Source organism: Nerophis ophidion, linkage group LG21 (assembly GCF_033978795.1).
Source record: "Nerophis ophidion isolate RoL-2023_Sa linkage group LG21, RoL_Noph_v1.0, whole genome shotgun sequence".
Lineage (NCBI taxonomy): Eukaryota > Metazoa > Chordata > Actinopteri > Syngnathiformes > Syngnathidae > Nerophis > Nerophis ophidion.
Genome location: NC_084631.1, coordinates 19,815,454 through 19,839,801, shown reverse-complemented (window position 1 = coordinate 19,839,801; position 24,348 = coordinate 19,815,454). Strand labels below are relative to the sequence as shown.

General features: G+C 34.1%; 2 protein-coding genes across 6 annotated transcripts in view; one reads left to right on the top strand and one right to left on the bottom strand.

The window, feature by feature from the left end:
• stt3b (STT3 oligosaccharyltransferase complex catalytic subunit B) overlaps positions 1 to 16,070 on the top strand; it is a 106,584-nt gene extending 90,514 nt beyond the window's left edge. The window contains exons 13-17 of one of the 2 annotated variants that reach the window (XM_061882122.1): positions 715 to 888; positions 2,785 to 2,898; positions 7,415 to 7,621; positions 11,148 to 11,194; positions 12,666 to 16,070. In XM_061882122.1, the coding sequence (XP_061738106.1) occupies positions 715 to 888; positions 2,785 to 2,898; positions 7,415 to 7,621; positions 11,148 to 11,177 (525 nt within the window). In that variant the 3' untranslated portion in view covers positions 11,178 to 11,194; positions 12,666 to 16,070. The remainder of the gene's footprint in view (positions 1 to 714; positions 889 to 2,784; positions 2,899 to 7,414; positions 7,622 to 11,147; positions 11,195 to 12,665) is intronic. The other variant, XM_061882121.1, reaches the window with a different exon arrangement.
• Positions 14,796 to 24,348, bottom strand: part of LOC133539864 (oxysterol-binding protein-related protein 10) — a 196,079-nt gene continuing 186,526 nt past the window's right edge. For all 4 annotated transcript variants that reach the window (XM_061882123.1, XM_061882125.1, XM_061882126.1 and 1 more), the window contains one exon: positions 14,796 to 19,134. In XM_061882123.1, the coding sequence (XP_061738107.1) occupies positions 19,090 to 19,134 (45 nt within the window). In that variant the 3' untranslated portion in view covers positions 14,796 to 19,089. The remainder of the gene's footprint in view (positions 19,135 to 24,348) is intronic.

Genomic DNA, 24,348 nt, shown 5'->3' with positions numbered 1-24,348 from the left:
TTTCTTTTGTGATTGTCTATTTTGACAAATAATTATTGTGCTTATCACGACGCTCTGGTTGGATGAATGCGACCCGAGCGTTCACACTGCAGTTACATTACATACTGTACATACCCAATTTTTATCCACAAAAAGGCTTGGTTCGAATTTGAAAAATTCTAAATTGCACTTTTGCACAAAAACATCCGATACAGGTTACAAATTGGCAAAAAAATCGGAATTGACCTGCAGTGTGAACAAGGCCTTATAGATGATATTTAACTAGCTTTTTGCAGAAGAAAAACACTACTGTAGAAGATGCTGGTTCTCAGGAATATACAATTGAGACTAAAGGGAAAGGAAGAAGTCTGTCCCCAGCTTTGTGGAAAAGCTGGGGACAGACCCCTAAACAATTTTGATAAATATCCCTGTGTTATATAATTTATGGAGTTAAGAGTGGGAATAACAGAGGTGGTGTAATGCTGTTGAGGAGGGGGAAGTTTTGTCATAATATATGGAGGACATTTGTCAAAACAATTGTACCACTTGTCACTGTGGCAAATTTGCTGTCAACCTCACATTTATCACATTGATAGTGTGCCCAATATTTCAAAGGACATCTGCACTCTTTTTTTTTTTTAAGTGGAATTTTAGTTCTCAGTGTTTTAAGTTTTGAAAAATACTGTTAAAAGTCATCCTGTTACATTTAAAACATTTTTGTAACCCCTGTTTTAGGTGGGGAAAGCCATGTCTTCCAATGAAAGTGCAGCCTACAAAATCATGAGGTCCCTAGATGTGGACTATGTGCTGATTATTTTCGGCGGCGTCATAGGCTACTCTGGGGATGACATCAACAAGTTCCTGTGGATGGTGAGGATAGCTGAGGGGGAGCACCCAAAGGACATCAGGGTAAGTGTGAACCTGCTATCTGACCATTGTCTGCACTGTTTGAACAATTAGCAAGTCGGTCAACTATTTGCAGTTCAAGTTGACTCTAACACCCCTTCTAAATACTGCAGTACTGTAAACACCAGAGGTGTACTGATGCATTTCACTTTCGATACAATACAGATATTGAAACCTTTAGCATTGGCGAATACTGATATTAATCTGATACGATATCAGCACGAATCATAGTACATATTTTTTTTACTTTGTACTGTAGAGTGTTAGAAAAGTTTTGTTCAAGTGAAATTACTCAGAACAATATTAGGTATAAAAAACACAAACATTATTGCATAAAGGTACATCATTATTTTGTAGTGTGGAGTGTTAGGAAAGGCTTGCTCAAGTTAATGAATCAGAATAATTATATGTATGAATAACACAAACCTTATGACTGATTCTTGCTTTTGAAGTGGAGTGTTGATTAGTTTTTTGTCAACACCAAGTAGTCACAATAATTCATTAAATTAGGTCATAACACAGTAAATTGAATAAACCATACATGTTTGTTACTGATACTTTGTAATAGGTTTATTTTTGCTTTGTAGTCTTTGTATATGGAAGTCATATTCAATTATTAATTATTTTATACATTTTTGTATTTACAAATGTTTTTGGTTTTTTTAATTAGGACAAGTTTTTTTTGTATGTCTGTGTGCTTAGCTGATCTGCAGCCGCTAGCTCATAGTAACCTACAGTATAGCCTACCATGTTCACCTTCTGGAAATGCTCTCACTAAAATACAAGAAAATATAACAATGATGTGCTTATACTCCCACGGCCACTCTCCCACTGGGACGGCGTGGCGCAGTGGGGGAAGTGGCCGTGCGCAACCTGAGGGTCCCTGTTTCAATCCCCACCTAGTGCCAACCTAGTCACGTCCGTTCACCCTTGCTCCTGATGGGTGCTGGTTAGCGCCTTGCATGGCAGCTCCCGCCATCAGTGTGTGAATGGGTAAATGTGGAAGTAGTGTCAAAGCGGTTTGAGTACCTTGAAGGTAGAAAAGCGCTATACAAGTACAACCCATTTTTCATTTATTTATTTATTAGAGGACATGTAAATTTTAACTAACAGGACTACCTTTATCAAAGCTCATATTAAAGATTTTAAAAGCAAGTCTTGTTGTCTTGCTGATATCAGACCGAGACACCCCAAGTAAACACATTTTTAGTGTTTCTATTGTAAATGGTCTCTAAATATCCAACCAGTAGCATCCCACTTTAAAGAACCTTCAGTCATGCATTATGGGCAACACTTTAATTTGTGTCCATTTTAAATTGGGTTTTCCCAACTATCCTGTCTTGACACCCAGTCGCGATGTAGTTTCCATTAAACATTCACCAAGCTGTTCCTCCACTCCACTTTTTTCACTCTTTCCCTTGAGCGGAATCCATCTTCAAGTCATTGCAGTTTATTTTTTTCTGCCGAGATGTACTTCCCTAGTCATGCTGCCATTGTGACAGGGCTAAATCTTCGCCCGCTGAACCATCTCAGGTCAGCTAACAGCTCATCTTCTGTGCGTGGCAGACAGAGCTATAATGGCTTTGTGTGACTGGCATTTTTCACTGTTCACTGGATTCAAGGCTTTTAGCAAAAAGGTTGTTTCTTTATAGTCAAAACCCAGCTCCCTGTATGCCCTTGAGATGTTTTTTTTTTATATGGGATTTCATATTGATTCTGAAATGTGTTTACAAATCAACATTTTATTTCTGGGAGAGAGTTCAAAAAAATTGCAGCAGGAAATGTCTGATACACACCATACAGTAAAACTCCTTCGGCTTTTTAGTAGTTCCACAAAGGGTGGATATGTGCTATGTGTTATTTTAACATTTAACTTTGTCCAAACTCTGTATCTTTCAGGAGAGTGACTATTTCACTCCTCAGGGAGAGTTCAGAGTGGACAAAGACGGTTCGCCGACTTTGCTCAACTGTCTCATGTACAAGATGTCCTATTACCGATTTGGTGAAATGCAGGTGAGTGGAGACGTGCTAGCTAATTCAGTGTTTTGCACACAAAGTATGCAATCAATAAGTTTGTGCTGTCAAACTATTTATTTTTTATCAGATGAATCACAGGTTATTACAGGACTTGCATAATTTAATTTACCTTAAAACATTTTTTAACCCAAATGCATGCAATTTGCTGCCACTCTTGTTTGTTTCATCATTGCTGCATCCTCCAAATATATATATTTTTTTCAGGCCACCTCTCTAAAATAGACGTTTAGGATGTCTGCTATTTAGCGGAATGCCGCAATTTTTTTTAGCCAAAGTGGTATTTTTATTTTTTTCATTTTTACATTTCTGTATAAAACCGCTTACTACAGTTGAGAGTACAGCAGACACTAACTGACTTGTTCATGCTTTCCGGTGTACCACCTTGGCTCTAAGCAGCTAGCCACAATAGTACGCCTAGTGCAGCCTGCGTTAATTGAGTGTCCACTCTGTCTAAATGTATTTTATTATTTTATTCTAACAGGCGGACCAACCCTCTAGCAGGTACAACCGCTGTTTCATGAATTGCTTGCATTTTCGGCTCATTGAATAGGCGTGGTGGTCAAGCCAGTGTTTATGCTTGCATTTTTTTCGGCTGTACAAACTTTTTAAATTACGAAAAGGATAAAAGATTCCTCAGAGTTCCTGGAGAGGTTTTCAAGAATGGCAGAAGAGAGTATGATTTTATGAAAAAAGACAAAAGTACAACACACCTGCGGTACAAGGGAGCAGAGCCGAAGAATTCACAAGTTTGCAGTGACCACTGCGTTAAAGTTTTGTTTGATATACTTTTGACATTTACTGTTTCATGTTTAAGTATTGTCTTGATATTATTTGTATTTCTTAAGACACATTTTAGCTATGAGTGTTCTGTAAAGCACCAACTTGTGAGTCTAAGCTTTTACTAAAGGCGACAATAAAAAAGCTTTCAGCATATAGTATAGGGATCTATTCCATTACATGTCTTTTTTTTAATATTTTTTGCTCATAACCGCTTTTTGCAGAATTATATAGGCCCTTTGTACAAGAGCCATTGTAGCTTGGTTGACTGCCACTGGTTTTTACTTCCTGTAAGAAATCACTTGTCGGACTACAAGCAATATATTGCTGATGACAAGTACTGTAAATATTATGTCTCATGATTTTAATCATGATTTAAATTACTAAACCCACTGATTTGTACTAGATCTAGCGCTGCATAATTAAAGTCTACCAAAAAGCACGATAAAGTATAATCATGAATTCATTAAGATTAAATGTAGTAAAAACTTTGTTATAATTGAACAAACAAACTTGTAGCAGATACCATGAAGGCAATCTTACATCCATGACTTTATAAAAGTGATTCACTAGCTCAACAACATTGAGTTTTTACAATTATGGTATTTTTTTTCTCCCAAATATAGCCATCATATGTCATATAGTCATCAGATGTGTTTACAGCGATGAAGTGAAGATATTTTATTAAAACCCAGCAAAACACTGAACTAATGAAATAAACAATAGATATTTTGAAATGGCTCGTATTGATATGGTGTAGATATCTCAACAAAAACAAATAACAGAGGAAATAAACAATTGATGCTGTATTACATTCTTGGAATGGCTAATATTGATATATATTTTCTTAACAAAAACAATGAACTATTAATGCTGTGGTACAGTCATGAAAAAGAAGTACGTTTTTTTTTGTACTTTTACGGAAATGTAAGATAAGGTAATATCTCCAACTTCAGAGGCGATTTGCGCTGTTGCCCCCTTGAACCTCAGCTGATATTTTTCAAATCCCCCTTTTTTTTTTTTTTGTACCTCACTGGGATCTCTGTTAACAGTGTATCCACTGTAAAATTTTGCTCTTTCCTCGTCTGTCTTCTCACCAGCAATAATTTTTAAAAAAGAGAACAATACAATCTAAGGGTCCTTTAAACATGCACATGCATTCATAAGTTACTTCGAATCGGCTTTATATGGTAAGGGCGTGACGTATGTGTGCACATTTCTCCGCCAGGTGAGATTATAAAGTACATATATAAAAGTGTGTGTGCAAAAGTTTTTATAGGTAAAAAAAATTCTGTATATGCACACATTTTGGGTTTCTGGCATACGTTTTATTCAGAATTCCACACGAAAGTCTAAAGATGTCCTAATAACATTTGCTCGTCTTTCTCAACATTTCTGTCTTTGATCAGTTTCACATCTTGAGGGGAGGTTGGTACTCGTTACCAACTCCGACTTTTTCCTTCCGGGCATTGTGATACACTTCATATACTTTATACAGATAATAACTCACATGGGTGTGTAAGAATCAGAACTTTTCTCACCCCAGAGAAAGTCGTACTGGCTGTGTTTTATGCAGCTTTATAGACAATAACGAGAGGGCTGACAGGTTAAAAAATGTAAAGTTGCCTCGGGAATCCCTGCGGTGTGATGGGAGTTGGGAGGAAAAGATTTGAAAGATTTCCTGATGATTTGTGCTACAGTGACTGCAGGTGTGTGGCAAAGGCATGAGTAGAGTGATCCTCCTTGTCGGCTGAGATGTCTGTTGTAGCTGCAGACTGGCTTGCAGGTCAATTAAATGAATGCACTTGCAGCCTAGAGATTTGACAAAAAAAAATGGCAAGCATTGTACAGTAAAGTTTATAAAGAAATTATTGTATTTTTTTATAAACTTTATAAATATTCAAACATTGATTAAATGGTTTTACTATTTTGGCAGAAAGCAAATGCAGGTGAATTAGAATATATTTGCAAAGTTAATTTGTTTCAGTAGTTCATGCCAAAAATTGACATTTGTATCTATATTTAGATCATTTTAAGAATGTATTTAATTTCTTAATGATGTTAATAATAGCTCAAAGTTGATAAAAGCCCAAAACACAGTGTCTCTTAACATTTGAAAAATGTCTTAGTTCAATAATGTACTTGTATCAACTTTAAAGCTTTAAAGTAGTCAGTGTACACCTTGCTATAGTATATATCCACTTAACATTACTCAAATATGGCAAGTACTGTCTTAAAAAGCTGGCAACACAAGTGATCATCAAGATGATTGTGTTTTGCTGACAGTCAGGTATGGCGGTGGTAGTGTCAAGTCTTGGGCTGCATGAGGTGAGGGGGTTGAAGAGTCAACCCAATTGAGCACCTGTGATGTTGAACATCAATTGTGCTAGTTGCTCGAACTAAATATTGACATCATTTCGACATGTTTACTATTAGTGAAACGGTTCTGATCTGTGCTCGTGCTTTTGTCAGCGCAGTCAGACTGTGGATGTTGGGCACAGCACTGTTAGTGCGAAGGTTGGAAGCGTGCTGCTGATTTGAGGGCGCTTGATGGCTGCCATGTTTTTAAGTGGAGATGACTCGAGGCTGTTTTAAAAATAAACAAAAGTGCCTCAATTTACAGCTGCCATCCTGTCTGTACATTGTACTGGCATCTGTGGTCTTGGCCACAACACCACAAACAGATTAGATGTGTTGCAGGTGTATGGGTCATCCTGGCTAGCTAATATTAACTCCCTAGGTTGTCTGCAGACTTGTTCACTGTTTCAAGTGACTTTCTCATTTATCCTGCAAACACTCAACCCCAGACACAAGATTTCCCCATCCATAATTTTTCTTCTTCACAATTATCTTGTTGCTATGCACACAATTATCTTGTTGCTATGCACATTGAAAATAAAGGCTATTCTATTCTATTAATTTAACTCACATTTATGTGAATTTCCCTGTTATTCAGCCTTTAACAGGAGATTTCATTTTTATTAGCTAATTCAACGATTCCTTCATGGAAGTCATAGGGCCCTACTTTAACTCACGATGCGCACACATAAGATCAGAACTACATGTTGACATCCAAACGGATTAGTAACACAAAAAGGAAGCGTATAACCCAAGCAAAACACGCACTCTGAACCATATCCGGTCAACCGAGTGGTTTGTATTTTTTTCATCAACTGTTCAATCCCTCGTTCACTGTGAGGTGTACTCACTTTACAGACAGTAATGTAAAGCTTCTGCTTTAGAGGTTGAACATTGACTCGGTGGAACAGGGTGCGTGTGCCTCACAAGAAGAAGGTCCTGGGTCTTGAGTTCAGGCTTGTCACTCACTCTCCCGCCAACATGTTCATATAGAGAGTGAGCATGTGCAAACATACAAAAGCAGTCCAAGAGAATCAACAAACAATTTGCAGTCATGTTTTTATATGTATGAGCTATGTACGTACTTTGTGTAAGTCATCACGTTCTAAAAGCCGTAAGTGGGTGGGATATAATGATCATGTTGTTATATGTATGTGTTATGTACGTACTTTGTGTAAGTCATCTCGTTCTAAAAGCCGTAAGTGAACGGAATATAATGCTTAAAATGAAAGGCAAAAATTAGCATCTTCTTGGCATCTGTGTAATGTTGCAAACAGCCACTTTAATGTACAAACGTGCAGCTTTTCTCCCTGTGGTGCTTAAATTCTTCTGACATTTTACTCTGCCCATTGTTTAGTTGGACTTCCGAACACCCCCCGGTTTTGACCGTACACGCAATGCAGAGATTGGCAACAAGGATATTAAATTCAAGCACCTGGAGGAGGCTTTCACCTCGGAGCACTGGTTGGTTAGAATCTACAAGGTGAAGAACCTGGGCAACAGAGAGCCACTGGATCACAAACTTCGCAGCATTGTGCCCAAACAGAAGTACACCTCCAAGAAGGTAAAAGTCCTGTCTTTGTCCTCTCTTACATAAATAAAGCATGCCCAAGTACCTTTGATCATTCGAAAAAGATCCAGTACAGAAGTTGCACCAAACATTCTGCTGTAATGCTTTCTTCTGCACTCACAGAGGCATATAATTATTTGTTTTATTATTGTCATGGTGGTTTTACTAATTTAGGTAACCAACATTTTAGTCACTATAACAGATCGTTATGTATTTTTCCCTGGCCGTACAGTCACATGTTACTACATAAGGAGTTTAAAAAAATAAGATATATATATATATTAATTAACAAAAAAATGCACACAATTGGCGATGCAGATCTACACAAACTAGTTTCCTAGAGGTTATTTATTAGCTTATCCACTAAACTTAAACTAGAAAGTGGGGTGACCGTTTTGTGGCAATATGCATTTTGGCGTAACTTGTAATGTAGTAACAGTTTAATGTATTGTGCTCATTAGCTGAAAAGATCAGACCAAACAGGTATTGTCTACTATAATATCTTATTTTATCTCACCACTTACAATCCATGATCAGGCTGTCTTCAATTAAGGCTTTTCATAGTCAAATCTGATTTGTTAAATTTTGGCCTTAGTCGACGAGCCGTGAAATCTATGGCTTTTTTGCCTTGTTTTTAAGAGCGAAATAAACCCTTTGTGATAATGTAGTGTATACTGACTTTTAGGAGTCAGTAAGGTCACATGTATATAGAACAAGTTGCTATATGGTGATTCTTTGATTAAAGATACTACTAAAAGGAAAAAAACTTGGACTTGGAAAAACTTTACCTATCCTTAAGGGAAATATTTGATACAGGAGCTCAATTACAAGAGAAAAGGAAATGATAACTAAACCCTTTCAAGAACACAAAAAGATAAATAATATTTACAATGTAGTATAATGAAAATATACAAAAAGGTACACTGGGAGATGGTACATAGTTACAGCTTAACATAAGATAAATTATAAGTAAATACACTATAAACAAAGAAAGGTACAGAAATGTTAAAGCAGAAACCGAAGACTTATTGTACAGCTGGGTGGAGTGCAGAATGAAGGAGTTTTTGTACCCTACACTGTGTGAGAAAAGCAAAGAATGCATTATTTTATTAAAGTGAACAAAACAAAGATCTCGTTCGCAACTTTTTCACCTTAAAAAAGGCTAAACCACTCAGATACTTAAAAACACAATAGAGAATAGATAGTTTAGTGAGGTCCTTTATTATTGGTGCTGCACCATGAAGACATTCAACTTGACCAAAGTAAAGTAAAAGTCCAAAGTTTCCATATGTGAACACCTCCGGGGCAAGGCGTAACAGCTGTGCCCTTTTGTAGAAACATCCTCCCGACACTATTAGTAAAATATTTGTGTGTGCAGACAGTTATTAAAGAGTAAGAGAAATGAAGGTGTACAACACTGCCAGCTGTTTTTAGATGTGTCACACCGGTAAGCCGAGACCGCACTGATGAAGGCTGAAGTGATAGCTGAAAGTGTGACCAGGTAAGATTTATCTCTCACTCTCTAAAAATGTTTTATCTGCACACAAGAATATCATTATTATAATTTTTAAAGACGAATTGATGATACATAATCAATCTATAGTGCTAACACACCTGCTTTACGCAGAGGGCCTCTGCAGGTACTCAATTGGCCTTTCTACCACAGAGGGATGAAGGAGGTTTAATGACCGACAATTTAATTGCAAGTACTTCAAACGTCTCAAAATCCATTTGCTGAATCTTTCACTATTCGAAGACTTTTGATTGATTGAAACTTTTATTTGTAGATTGCAAAGTACAGTACAAATTCCGTACAATTGACCACTAAATGGTAACACCCAAATAAGTTTTTCAACTTGTTTAAGTTGGGGTCCGCGTTAATCAATTCCTGATAGCCCTACTAATACCTGAAACCTGAACTAACATTTAATTGTGTAAAATTGGTTAAATTTGTGTATAAGCAGTATATGCCAATATTTCTTTAAGACAAATCTTTTTAAACTGATTTTAAATAAATTATTGCATTAATGAACTTGTTTTAGTGATGTGCTAATCACATAGTAACATATTTTTAACATGTACATTACAGGCTAGAGTCTGCACCCTAGATTGTGAGCCTTATTTGATAAGCACTCTCAGAATGATGCTGCACACGTGTAACGGGGGCCAGCCAGGGTGGCTGCACCAGTCACTCTCTGACAACTTCAAAGAGTGTGCTTTTGGCCTAGTGGCTAGCACATTTACCTCTCGATGTGGGTTTGCGCCCCGTTTGTAGTGGTGGCAGTATGGGAAGATCAATAACACAACGCAGGGCCGCTACACTTGTGTACACTACTGCAAAGCACAGTAACATAGATTTTGTGACGTTATTTAATCAAAACAAGGCATTACAGTGGAACGTATTTTGACATAAGTGTTTGTAGACAAAAACCAAACCTATTTCCTGGCCAAAAACATAAGAATTTGTGATGATAAAGCATTTTATAAATTACGGCAGTTTTTTATTAATTGTTTAGTTATATATGGGGATGTCATTGTCGTGAATTTATGCTACTGATTCCAAAAAAATGTATCCATGGGTGAGATCGGCCAGTGTTGATTCAAATTTTTCCGTTAAATAATATCAGCACAATATTTAAACTAGTTCTGTATTTTATTTTATTAAAAACAATTGGTTGAGCTAAATAAAGTCAATACCACACTTAAACTTAACAAAAGAAAAAAAAATAATAATCCATTACTCATTTAAATCCCTTTTGCTTTCAAAATCATCCTGTGTCCAGGAAATTATCATTTTAGGTTGTAAACATTAACAAAAATGACAAAGGCTTTTGAAAAAATAAGATATTGATCTATCTCATCACCCTTGATGAGATAGATCAATATCTATCTCATCATATGGTGTATCGACAATTCTGACACACCATTATAGTTATTGAAACATATTATATTAATAAACTTGTGTATTTCCTGTTAATAACTGCTTACTTCTTGATGAAATGTGCTTCTATCTACACTTCAACTTAATTAAGCATATATGATTGGTTTTGTTTAAATCTAGCTTTGTGGTTATCTTAGCTATTAGCATATGAACATGTTTAGCCTCATTCTCCAGTGATAGTTCTTGATATTAAGAAGTTTATAAATTATTAACTTAAGGGTATTTACTCCCCATTGTGTATGGACATACACGATTAGTTGACAGCCAGGGAACTAAAAATAAATACAATAACCAGAGGGGATTTGCGTTTGTGATCAGCATTTATAGACATTAAATGGCAATGGTCATCACATACTTAAAAAAAAAAACTTTTATCAAGATCGCTGGTCTATAGGTCTCAAATTTTATATTCTCATCTACCAGAGCGGCTGCCCTATTTTGTATGTCTTATCTGCAATGGTATTACAGCTTTCTTGCATTTTAAAATCTTTCTTGAAGTGGATAACCTAAAAAATGTGTGCATTTTAATTACCATAGAAGGGTTGCGTATGATGTCACATCCATTTTTTTTCTTCACAGCTTAATTCACACAATGGTCAAGCATACTGAACGAAGCATTATAACAAGTGAGTGTTTAGCTTGAGCAGAAAATTACGTATTTCTGTTCTGTTTTCGGGTGTTAATCTTTCAAATAGAGGGATAGAATATAGCTTTCATTTAGTCCCGAAAGAAGTGGCTAATAAAGGTAGTAATTAAGTCAGAAAAAATTAAAGTGCTTCGAAGAAAATGGCTCTTAAAAATATCACTCATCTTGTGAAATACAGTTGCACCGCTTGTGTCTGCAGGGATAACTTTGTTAAATGTTTTTTTGAACATTTAATTTGTTTGAGAAACATTATGTGATGCAATCATGTTGATTCTCTACAATTGTATTAGTGTTTGATAGCAGGACTAAATTTAAAGAAAGGACAATAAATGGGATTAGTTGTTTGTTCTTTCATGGTTGTAATGCCTAAATAAATCTACGAAGATCTACCTGGTTGTGCAAATAAACTAATGTCATGGTAAGTCCTAGAAATACATATTGTGAATGTTGGTCCAATACACCGCATTATCTTTCTCGGTTTTCCTAACAGTAACTAAAAGCTTAGTTTCTGTGCAAGAAAGCCAAGTGCTTTATTTGACACAGATGACCACATTATGGTGTATTTGGTGAGATTTCTTAGCATCAAGAAAATATCCTTAATAGTATTAATAAACTAGATGAATAAATCTCTCGTAGGCTCAATATCTAGTAGGCTTGATATCGATAGCAAAGATTCATGCTGAACAACAGGGACATATACAGCTAAATAATGAGACAAGGTATACTTCACATCATAAAAACAACTACAGACATGAATTGTATATGAGACTAATATTTGGAGCAGGAAAACAACTGCAAACACATGTATCCTTTTTCAAATTAGCGTCAGGAGCACAGCACTTTTTATAGCAATCAAATATGTTACTTAGCAATGCACAAATAAGTCCAATTTAAGCTTAATTTGTGGACCCCTTAGATGTACAGACATGATGTGCCTCCAATCTTCTTTAAATACTGTAGGTGTCAAATGAAGTGAGGGAGCAGTAACCTCTTAGTGATGATAAATGGTTTAAATCTTTTTAGAATATAGTTTTAAGGGTGTAAAAATCCTCTCATTTCCATTTAAAATATTTTTTCTGTGATCACTTTTATATTTGCTTCTGAACCTTTCAAAATAAGCCTGAATCCCCACTGATTCAGGTAAATAAATAGTAGCCTAATGGGGCTTAGACTATTGCCTGAAATGCGGAAGTGCCTGGATGTACCTCAAGGTCACATGATTACAACCCACATGTAGTCGAATAAAAGTTAAAACTACCCTTTTATTTTGAAGTGAACATTTATTTTTTATAAAAACACCAATTTGTTGAACCAGGACACAATCAGCTGGTGGACTTGAAGGTGGTTTACTGTATTACTAATGCAGAATGTGTGATGCAACTCTTTGACTTGTAAGTATGATGTTCATTCTTGGGTTTTTTCTTAAGTATTTTTTCCTCATCTCCACACAGACCGCCAAGAGGAAGCGAGGCTACGTCAAGAACAAACTGGTCCTGAAAAAAGGCAAGAAACTCCCCAAAAAATAACGATGACGAACTCTCTTAGGGAAAAACAAATGAAAAGCGAAGAAACCTCTTGACAAACAATGAAGAACACCGAGGGGGCGGTGGCCCTTGAGCTCAAGCGTTTTTCTCATTCGAGCGCCCCCGAGTGGCGAGGAAGGTGAAGTGTCAAATTCTGGCTCGCTCCAGAATCGTTGTCCATGTTTATCTTGGGGGACATTTTGTCTTGCTTATTTTCTCCAATGTTTTTTTTTTGTTTTTCTTCCCTTTTTTTTGACTTTGTACTTGAATGTGCGGCAAGGCATCGGGCTGCTCTGTTGGTTTTTGTTGATTAAACATTTTTTTTGTGTTACGTGAAAGATCTGATTGAGTGTGGGTAAGAAAACGGAGGACGTGTAGGAATAATTGCACCAAAGAGCCATTGACTTGACCTTGCTCCATGGCACACTCATTAACTAGTGAGGAGGCGCTCGGGACTCGTTCCTGACACGTGTACACGCACAAGCGTATGCGGTATGGAGGAACGTCACAGTCTATGAGCACACCTGTTTGAATTAACCTCTTCAACTGATTTACAAACCAATTGGCCCAAAATATATGTAAAGAAAATGAGTATAATATATTGGGAGTATTGCGCTGATTTTGATATATGCAGTTTTTTCTTCAAAAGTTATTTTTTCCGGGGTTTTCTTTTGTATGACAGCAAGAACGGTGAATGCAATAATTATTGTACTGAGGGCCTTGAGATTTTTCTTCATGGATTGAACGAATGTGAATTTTTTCTATGCCGTCCATCGCAGCCCGCATTGATAGCTTAGATTGTACGTTTTTGCTGCTGGAGCGTTTGAAAAGTTGTGCTGTTATTCCATTAGGCCTCCCCTTCTGCAGGGGGAGCTCTCTAGTTTGCGTAAGCAAGCCTAGTGCCTCTTTGCTCTTTGTCATCGCCTCCGTATTTGCCGTCTTCCTCTATGGGATTGTCGTTTAGCCCGCAGCAGGTGGTACACGGAGGTGGAAGTGGTCCATTAAAGTCCACCTAGACGGGTACCCAAACTGCAAATACTCAATGCTTTTTGAGTTCAATATAATTTTGTCTTTGCCTTCATTTTAATAGGGACGAACGTAAAACACGCAGAGTAACAGAAGTGTGTCCTACTGCATACTGCTTCACAAGCAGCATGTTCTGGTTCATGCACTGCAGTGTTGGCGCCACACTGGAAACAAGAAATTAGAGTAGAGATTTACGATTGTCAAGTGGTTGTAATCGCATGCATAATGTACACAAACTAAGTTATAATTCAATGACAGTGCTTTTAATTTATTCATAATTTGATGAGAAATAATGAAGTCAGGTGTTTATGACAGGAAGGTCCAAAGTGGAACTTGGCATATTTCTTAAAGCAAATGCTAAACAAAAAAGAAAATGCTTCAAATTGGAAAAAAAACAAACTGTTTTGTCAACTACAAAGTTTTAACACATCAACCTTTTTTTAAAATATCTGAAAAATATTTTATTTTCAGTTTGCGAACCGCAGCATTATGAATATACACAAGTACACATACACATGTTTATGATGGTTTTTATTTAACATGACAAACTCCGACTGACTTTGTTCTTGTTTTTTGATGCATTTTCTGCATTGAAGATCCTAAAACACAATACAGGTCAATAATGCTGAACGATTGTCAACATCTTAGTTTTCAGAAACTTTTCTCGGCCTAAAAACATGTTTTCTTATTTTAAATAAATAATTGGTGAAAAAGATTTTATTATTTACAACTGGAATAATAGGGATTGCAATATTTGTGCCCCTATATATAATGTCTCCTTAATAACATTACTGTTTTGTTTACGACATGGCAGGGCTATAAAAAAATTAGCTTTGGGCTAAAAATGTCCCTTGGCCCACACTTTGGTTACTCAACTGAAAATCTGCGACTTTTAGCTGAAATCATGTCAAAACACAAGTTTTTTGTATTGTACAAGCAACAATCTGAGTTAAATTATGTTAGAATATTACAAGAATAAAATGGACATTATGGGTTAGCTTGTCATTTAACAGGAATAATGTCGTAGATGTGTGATTAACAATATACAAATATTTAAATTTCGATAAGGAATTTGTTACAATTTTAAGAAAAAAGTACAATTCATCAATAATTTATGAGAAACTGGAAATATTGGAAATGTTTAGTCAACATATTTTGGAAATATGCTGAGTCAATAAAAAAATTATATTCATAGTTTGCACTTCCCTTGCTAAAACAAATGGTATGGTATTTAAACGGGCTCTGCAGCAGGAATTAAGTCACAATGTCTAAAAAATAAAAATTACAAACAAAAAGCTGAATCAAAGTGGAAATATTACAAGATCAATGCAAAGAATTATGTGGTATTTTTACGTTGTAGTCAAAAATCAGGAATAAAGTCAGAACGTTGCTGAAGTTATAGTTTTTAAAGACATTATTTGGCTGAAAAGGGATACAAATCAAAACGACAAAAATGGCTTGCAGAATTAAGTCAAAATGGTACAATACATATTCTTTCTAATTTAAAAAAAAAAAAGTAGAAATGTTATGGAATTCATGTTAAACTTGTCAATGTGAAAATTTTCACAAAAATCTACATTTTTTAATTGATTACTTAACCTTTTTTGTCATAACATTGACTTTTTCCTCAGTCTTAACTTTGCCTTGTAAACGCAAACTTTGTCATTGTCTTTTTATTGACTTACAACAGTTTGTTGTTTTACTTTGGGATTTTTTCAGTGTGGCACTGACTTGTTACTGCGTTGTCGTTTGAGTAACAGCGAGCTTCAACAGCCATGCAAGTATCACATTCATGTCTTAAAAAGCTTTCTTTTTCGTGGTTGCTTTTACATTTTCAGTGATGGAAAAAAGCTTAAATGAATAAAGTTGCAAGTTGAAGGGCCTGGCTAAAAGGATATGTAACAAGGACAAAGCTGTAATGACCAGTAAGCTTTTACTTTGAGAAGTCCCCGTCCAAATGTTGTTTTTTTTCCACCCTTTTTGTCTGTTTTTAGGCTGCAAACATCAAGTCAGTCTAAAATGTTTGCATCCAGGAGTGCAAATTAAGCCTTAATGTGACATCACCTTCCTAACATCCTGTCTTTGCCTTTATCTTGTTTGCATTTGCTATTCTGTCCAGTTTAGCAACTAAACTAAAGTCCTTCCTTCATTTTTTGTTTCACAGTGCCGTCTGTACTTGACATGTTTTACTTTCTCTTTTTGTTGGTTTGTGGTTTAATGCAATCTGTCTTTGTGGCTTTTTTTTTCTCCTCCTCCCTTTCAGCGTTTACACTGTTCAGTCATCTTGAAATACACACCCAAATTAAATCACGTGTTGTTATTCAAGTGCAGCTTGGACAATAGTAAGAGTGTCCGCCAGGGGGCAGCATTGACCGTGTCATCAAGACCTTGGGATCCTGAACACATCACACTGGTGAGCACATTGTCAACATTGGGATTCATGTGAATTTTTGCACTATTGCTATTCAACAAGACTTTAAAATGTTGCCTTGACAATAAGTTAAGTTCTATGTCAAGTGCAAGTACTGTAAATTTAATAGCAAATGTAGAACATGTAAGATTATTTAAATAAGACTGGAAAAAGAGCAGAAATAAGGGTACAATATAATTGCAACATTAAAATGAATGGCCACATTTCTCTGTCATTAATATTTAAACTTTTCCCACTCCAGAAATGAATTTTAAAAATGGTTTAATAGTTTCAGTGCTTAGCTTGGTGTTTTTTTAATTTGCCCTTGCTTAATGACTTAACTCCCGTTTTACTTAGATCTCGTTCCTCATGAAATTTACTTTTTAGTAAAATAGTATAACCTCTTAAAAATCCCCATCTTACTTTGCACACTATTACCCCAAAATGACTACATTTTCCAGCGAAATGTCAACCTAATTTAAAACTAGTGCTTTGTTCATGTCCTATTTCAATGTTATTTGTACAGGGATGTCCAGATTGATGGTTACAGCCTGCAGCCAATTTTTTAACAAAAGCATTAAAAGAAGAGTGGACATGTGTTTGTGAGAAAAAATTAAAATGTTGATACTAGTGACAAAAAGCATATATTAGCCAAAGACAGTGGATATGTAAAATATTCAGACACCTTGAAATATTTCACTGCAGCCATTAAAAAAAAAAAAAAGTTGTATTTCCCGATTAATGTACACTCAGCACTCCATCTTAACAGAATAAGACAAATGAATACACTTTTAGCAAATGTATTGAAAATAAAAACTCAAATCACATAAATATTTAGACCCTCTGCTCAATACTTTGACGCACCTTTGGCAGAAATTACAGCCTCAAGTCTTTGAATATGATACCACAAACTTGGCACACCTATCTTCGGGCAGTTTGGTTTATTCCTCTTTGCAGCACCTCTCAAGCTCCACCAAGTTAGATGCGAAGTGTTGGTTTTCATCTAGGATGTCTCTATACATTGCTGCATTCATCTTTCCCTCTATCCTGACTCGACTCCCAGTTCCTACCGCTGAAAACCATCTCCACAGCTCGATGCTTCACTGTAGAAATGTTATTGGCCTGGTGATCAGCGGTGCCCGGTTTTCTCTAAACAGGACACCTGGCATTTACGCCAACGAGTTCAATCTTTGTCTCATCAGACAAGAGAATTTGTTTCTCATGGTCTTTCAGGTTCAATTTGGCAAACGATTTATTAAAATATGGCTCCCGTGTGGGCACAGGCCTGATAGGTGGTTTACTGCAGAGATGTTTGTTCTTCTAGGAGGTTCTTCTCTGTCCACAGAGGAATGCTCTAGTTTTGACAGAGCGCCTGTTGTTCATGACTAGACTAAGATGAATGCAACAATGTAGAGAGACATCCTGGATGGAAACAGTTTCCCATCCAACCTGATGGAGCTTGAGAGGTGCTGCAAAGATAGGTGTGCCAAGCTTCTGGGGTCTTATTCAACCAAAGTATTGGTCTAAGAACTGGCATACATGTGATTTGTTTGAATTTTTGTTTTAAATACATTTGCTTAAAATGAATGATGATTTTTCTTCTGTCAAAATGGGGTGCTGAATGTACATTAAGTAAAGTTTTTTTTCTTTCTTTCAGCAAATAGCTGCAATGAAGCAGTGAAAAATTGAAGGGGTCTGAATACTTCCTGTACCCACTGAACACGATACTTTGTTAAAATAAATATTTAGAAAAATATTTACGTACTTTAATGTTTTATTCTAGACAGTGCCAGAAGCATGGCAGTAAACCAAAATGGAAAAGTAATTGTCTTTATTCATTCTCTGAGAAAAATGTCAGGAATCCTTGTACTTTGTAAACATGTAGTTCAAATAATTTCTTAGAGTGGGTCATTTATTACATTAAATTTTTTGCCTGATCCATTCCATAATTTATCTGTCAGCAAAGGAAATCCATACAGTAACCGCACCTTTGAAAAAGCAAAGAGGTGAAAAGCAACTTATTGTACAGTGAAACTAGTCTAAAAAAAATCATCAACATTAATATTGCATCTTTTGATCTTTCAGAGTGTGGCCTCATAAGATAAGCTTGGACTCCTATTTCTACTTTAATTTAAATGACACAATTTGACCTGATTCCTGCAGATAATACCTAATGGTTGGCACAGTCCTTAAACGAAAGTAAAATGCCTTAATGACAACTTCAGAATCAGTTTTGTTCAGATAGCTTAAAATGTATAGGTTGGATGAAGTTTAGCATTTATAATTTCCAAATGGCCAGGTTTCGAAAAATAATGTTGTATGGACACCACTAAATTGACAACGTTAAAACATTTGCATATTTAAAAGAATGAAGTTCCTTTATCTGCTTTAAAACAAGACAATATATATATATATATATATATATTATATATATATAATACATTCAAAGTGCACACAGTCAGGGCCTTTGTTAAGAATGAATTATATTTGATGTGTACAGTTTACTAGTGCTGATGTTTGCAATAGGCAGTGATCGTATAAGAGTTGATCACCCTGATTGAAAGACATGAACTTACCATCTATTCCTGTGGTCAAAGTGCTTTATCAACGACTGAAGTAAGAGTTACACATTTGGTGTTTTCTGATAAGATGTAAAAAGTGACAGACTTGATGTGTGCAAAAAGGCCTTGGCACAGAAAGTGAAAAATAGAAAGACTCTAATACAATCTAATAATATCAACATTATAGAAAACATTTTTGTCCCAGAAGCTCCATTGTCTTTCTTTTATTAGGAGTGGACAGTCCCTTTGGCACCATTACTTGTTTCCTGCTGATCTCCATAGCGACAACACCAGTGAACAGCTCCAGTTTAGCGGAAATGTCCTTTTCGTGTCCATGAGAAGAAAGGTGGTTGTGTCAAGTTTGCTTCCACAGAGCTTTGTTGTAGCTCCAACCATCTCCCTGCACATATGGAAGTAACAACATCATTACTAATAGTAACAGTAAAAAGGATAAGGTGGGAGTGACTCAGTATAAAGGAAAAGATGCAAGTTACTAACAGTATGTTACAGTACAACTACTAATTGTGTATATACAGTGCCCTCCATAATTATTGGCACCCCTGGTTGAGATGTGTTAAAAGCCTTAAAATAAATTCAGTGTTTATTGCAGAAGAATACTGTCACACTGAAAATTGTAGGAAAATGTAGCCTTCAACTCAAATGAATTGTAAGAAAATAAAAAAATCCCTGACTAAAAAATAATTATTTTTCATTAAATCACCTGTTCCACAATTATTGGCACCCTTAACAATTCCCAGGAAATAAATATAATTGAAGCATTTCTGTCATTTCTACAGTAGTTTACAAAGTTTACCAGAGTACGTAGGAACATTTAATTAGTAATTCATCACTTCCTGTTTCCCTGGGGTATAAATATGACGTGACACCGAGGCCATTTCTCTTATCCACTCTTAAACATGGGAAAGACAAAGGAACACAGCATACAAGTGAGGCAGATGTGCGTCGACCTTCACAGTTCAGGCAGAGGCTACAAGAAGATTGCCACTCAACTGCAGCTGCCCATATCCACTGTGAGAGGAATAATTAAGAAGTTCAAAACAACTGGAACAGTGGTAAATAAGCCTGGACGAGGACCCAAGTTTATTTTGCCACCACGCACAGTGAGGAGGATGGTAAGAGAAATCAAAAGATCTCCAAAGCTCACTGTTACAGAATTACAACAAATGGTAGCATCCTGGGGTCACAAAGTCTCCAAATCAACCATCAGGCGCTGTCTACACGCCAACAAGCTGTTTGGGAGGCATGCACGGAGAAAACCTTTCCTCACTCACAATCATAAACGCAAGCGTCTGGAGTTCGCCAAACGGTATTGGGGCTTCAACTGGGACCGTGTGCTTTGGTCAGATGAGACCAAGATTGAGCTTTTTGGCAACAAACACTCTAAGTGGGTCTGGCGTACCACGAAAGATGCGCATGCTGAAAAGCACCTCATACGCACTGTGAAGTATGGGGGTGGGTCAGTGATGCTGTGGGGCTGTTTCACTTCCAAAGGCCCTGGGAACCTTGTTAGGGTGCATGGCATCATGAATGCTTTGAAATACCAGGACATTTTAAATCAAAATCTGTTGCCCTCTGCCCGAAAGCTGAAGCTGGGTCGTCACTGGGTCTTTCAGCAAGACAATGACCCTAAACATATGGCCAAATCTACACAGAAATGGTTCACAAAATCAAGCTCCTCCCATGGCCATCTCAGTCCCCTGACCTCAACCCCATTGAGAACCTGTGGGGTGAGCTGAAAAGGAGAGTACAGAGGAGAGGACCCAGGTCTCTGGAGGATTTAGAGAGATTCTGCAAAGAGGAATGGCTGAAAATCCCTCTTTCTGTCTTTGCCCATCTTGTGAAACATTATAGGAGAAGATTAGGTGCTGTTTTGTTGGCAAAAGGGGGTTGTACAAAATATTAACACCAGGGGTGCTAATAATTGTGACACACATTATTTGATGTCAAATAATTATTTCTTTATGTGGGATTTTTTCCCCACTGAATAAATGCACTTGTATTGAAGGTTGGATTTTTCTCTTTTTTTCCATTAAGGTCCCATATTATTTAGAAAAAAAATAAAATAATTGGAAGCTAAAAAACACATCTCAACCAGGGGTGCCAATAATTATGGAGGGCACTGTATATATGTGTATGTATGTGTATATATTTATATATATACACAAACATATATATATACATATATATATGCATATATATGTATGTATATATACAAAATGTGTACATTTATATGTATACATATATACGTGTGTGTGTATGTATATATACATATGTACATATATGTATACATATGTGTATATATAATGTATACATGTGTGTATGTATGTATATAAATACATATGTATATATATGTATATGTGTATATATGGGCATATGTGTGTATATATATGTATGTATATATATAAGTATGTATGTATGTAAATGTGTGTATGTATATATAAATATGTGTGTATATATGTATGTTTATGTAAGTGTATGTTAATGTGTATGTATGTATACATATGTTTAAGTATATGTATGTATATATAAATGTATTTGTGTATATATGTATATGTTTATATGTATGTGTATATATGCGTATGTGTATATACATATATGTGTTTATGTATATAAATGTATGTGTATATATATGTATATATATTTATGTATACATGTGTAAATATATGTGTTAATATATATAAATGTATGTGTATGTATTTATATATATGTAAGTACTTATATATAAAAACATATAAACATATGTGTGTATATATACATATGTATTTATGTATATACATGTATGTGTATATAAATAGTGTATATATACTTATATATGTGTGTATATATACATGTGTATATATAAGTATGTATATATATTTGTATGTATATATATGTATGTATATATTTATGTACATATATGTATGTATATATGTATATATATGTGTATATATAAATGTATGTGTATGAATATATGTATATATATTTATGTGTGTATGTATATATATACATATGTATGTATATGTAAGTATGTATGTGTATGTATACATATGTGTGTGTATGTATACAAACATATTTGTGTATGTAAATTATATATGTATGTATGTGTATATATATGTGTATGTGTATATATATGTGTATATTATGTATATATATATACAATTTATGTGTATGTATGTATGCATATTTATGTATGTATATATGTATAAATACATATTTGTATGTATGTATGTGTATAAATATATTTATGTATGTTAACATATATTGTATGTATGCGTGTGTATATATGTACGTGTGTATATGTATATAAATATGTGTATATAAATATTTATATAGGTGGGTATATGAATGTGTATACATGTATGTGTATATATATATATATATATACGTACGTATGTATATATGTGTATATATATGTATATACATTTATATTACATATACATTTATATATATGAACATATGTATATATATTTAAGAATGTGTATGTTTATATGTATGTATATATATGTATATACAGGTATAGATAGTGTATATATACATATGTATGTGTATATGTACATATATGTATGTATATATGTATATATATGTGTATATATAAATGTATGTGTATGAATATATGTATATATATTTATGTGTGTATGTATATATATACATATGTATGTATATATATGTAAGTATGTATGTGTATGTATACATATGTGTGTGTATGTATACAAACATATTTGTGTATGTAAATTATATATGTATGTATGTGTATATATATGTGTATGTGTATATATATGTGTATATTATGTATATATATATACAATTTATGTGTATGTATGTATGCATATTTATGTATGTATATATGTATAAATACATATTTGTATGTATGTATGTGTATAAATATATTTATGTATGTTAACATATATTGTATGTATGCGTGTGTATATATATGTACGTGTGTATATGTATATAAATATGTGTATATAAATATTTATATAGGTGGGTATATGAATGTGTATACATGTATGTGTATATATATATATATATACGTACGTATGTATATATGTGTATATATATGTATATACATTTATATTACATATACATTTATATATATGAACATATGTATATATATTTAAGAATGTGTATGTTTATATGTATGTATATATATGTATATACAGGTATAGATAGTGTATATATACATATGTATGTGTATATGTACATATATGTGTGATATATATGTATGTATGTGTATATATACATATGTATATGTCTGTATGTATGTGTGTATATGTACATATGTGTATATACATGTATATAATGTATGTATATGTATGTTTATATGTACGTATATATGTATGAATATTAATATATGTGTGTGTATATATTTATATATTTGTAATTTTATATATGTATGTATATACGTGTGTGTACGTATATATACATACATATGTATGTGTATTATGTATGTAATATGTATACATATATACAGACACACATATTTATATATACACATATATGTATATATACATATGTGTATGTATATATACATACACATATATGTATGTGTATGTATATATAAATGTGTGTCTGTATACATTATGTATCTATATATGCATGTGTATGTATATATAAAATGTATATATATAAATATTTATATATATATATTTAATATATATGTGTATGTATGCATGTATACATATGTTTGTATATATGTATGTATTTTTTTTGTGTGTATATATATGTGCATATGTATGTGTTTATGCGTATATATATAAATGTGTGTATGTATGTATATACATGTAAGTATGTATGTATGTATATATGTGTATATATATTTGTGTATATATATGTGCTTATATATGAATGTATGTATGTGTATATATATATATATATATATAGATATGTGTGTGTGTGTGTATAAATAGCGCCCCGAAAGGGAATAAGCGGTAGGAAATGGATGGATGGATGGATGGATGTATATATATATATGTGTATGTATATATATACATATATGTACATACATATGTGTATATATATACATACATACATACACACATATATACATATATGTATGTGTATGTATATATATACACACATATGTGTGTATGTATGTATATATGTACAAATGTATGTACATATATGTATATATACATATATATATAAATATATGTGTGTGTATGTATGTATATGCTTATATGTATGTGTATATATATACATGTGTGTATATATATTTATATGTGAATATATAAATGTGAATGTATGTATATGTAAGTATATATGTATGTATGTGTATATATATATATATACATATATACATGTGTATATATATTTATATATGTGTATATATAAATGTGTATGTATGCATATATAATTATATATGTATATGTATGTATATATTTATGTATGTATAAATATATATTTATATATGTGTATGTATATATATATGAAAGTATGTATATAAATGTATGTATATATGTATGTGTATATATGCGTATGTGTATATAAATATGTGTATATATAATTACATATGTGTATATATGCGTATGTGTATATAAATATGTGTATATATAATTACATATGTGTGTATATACAGAGGTGGGTAGTAACGTGTTACATTTACACCGTTACATCT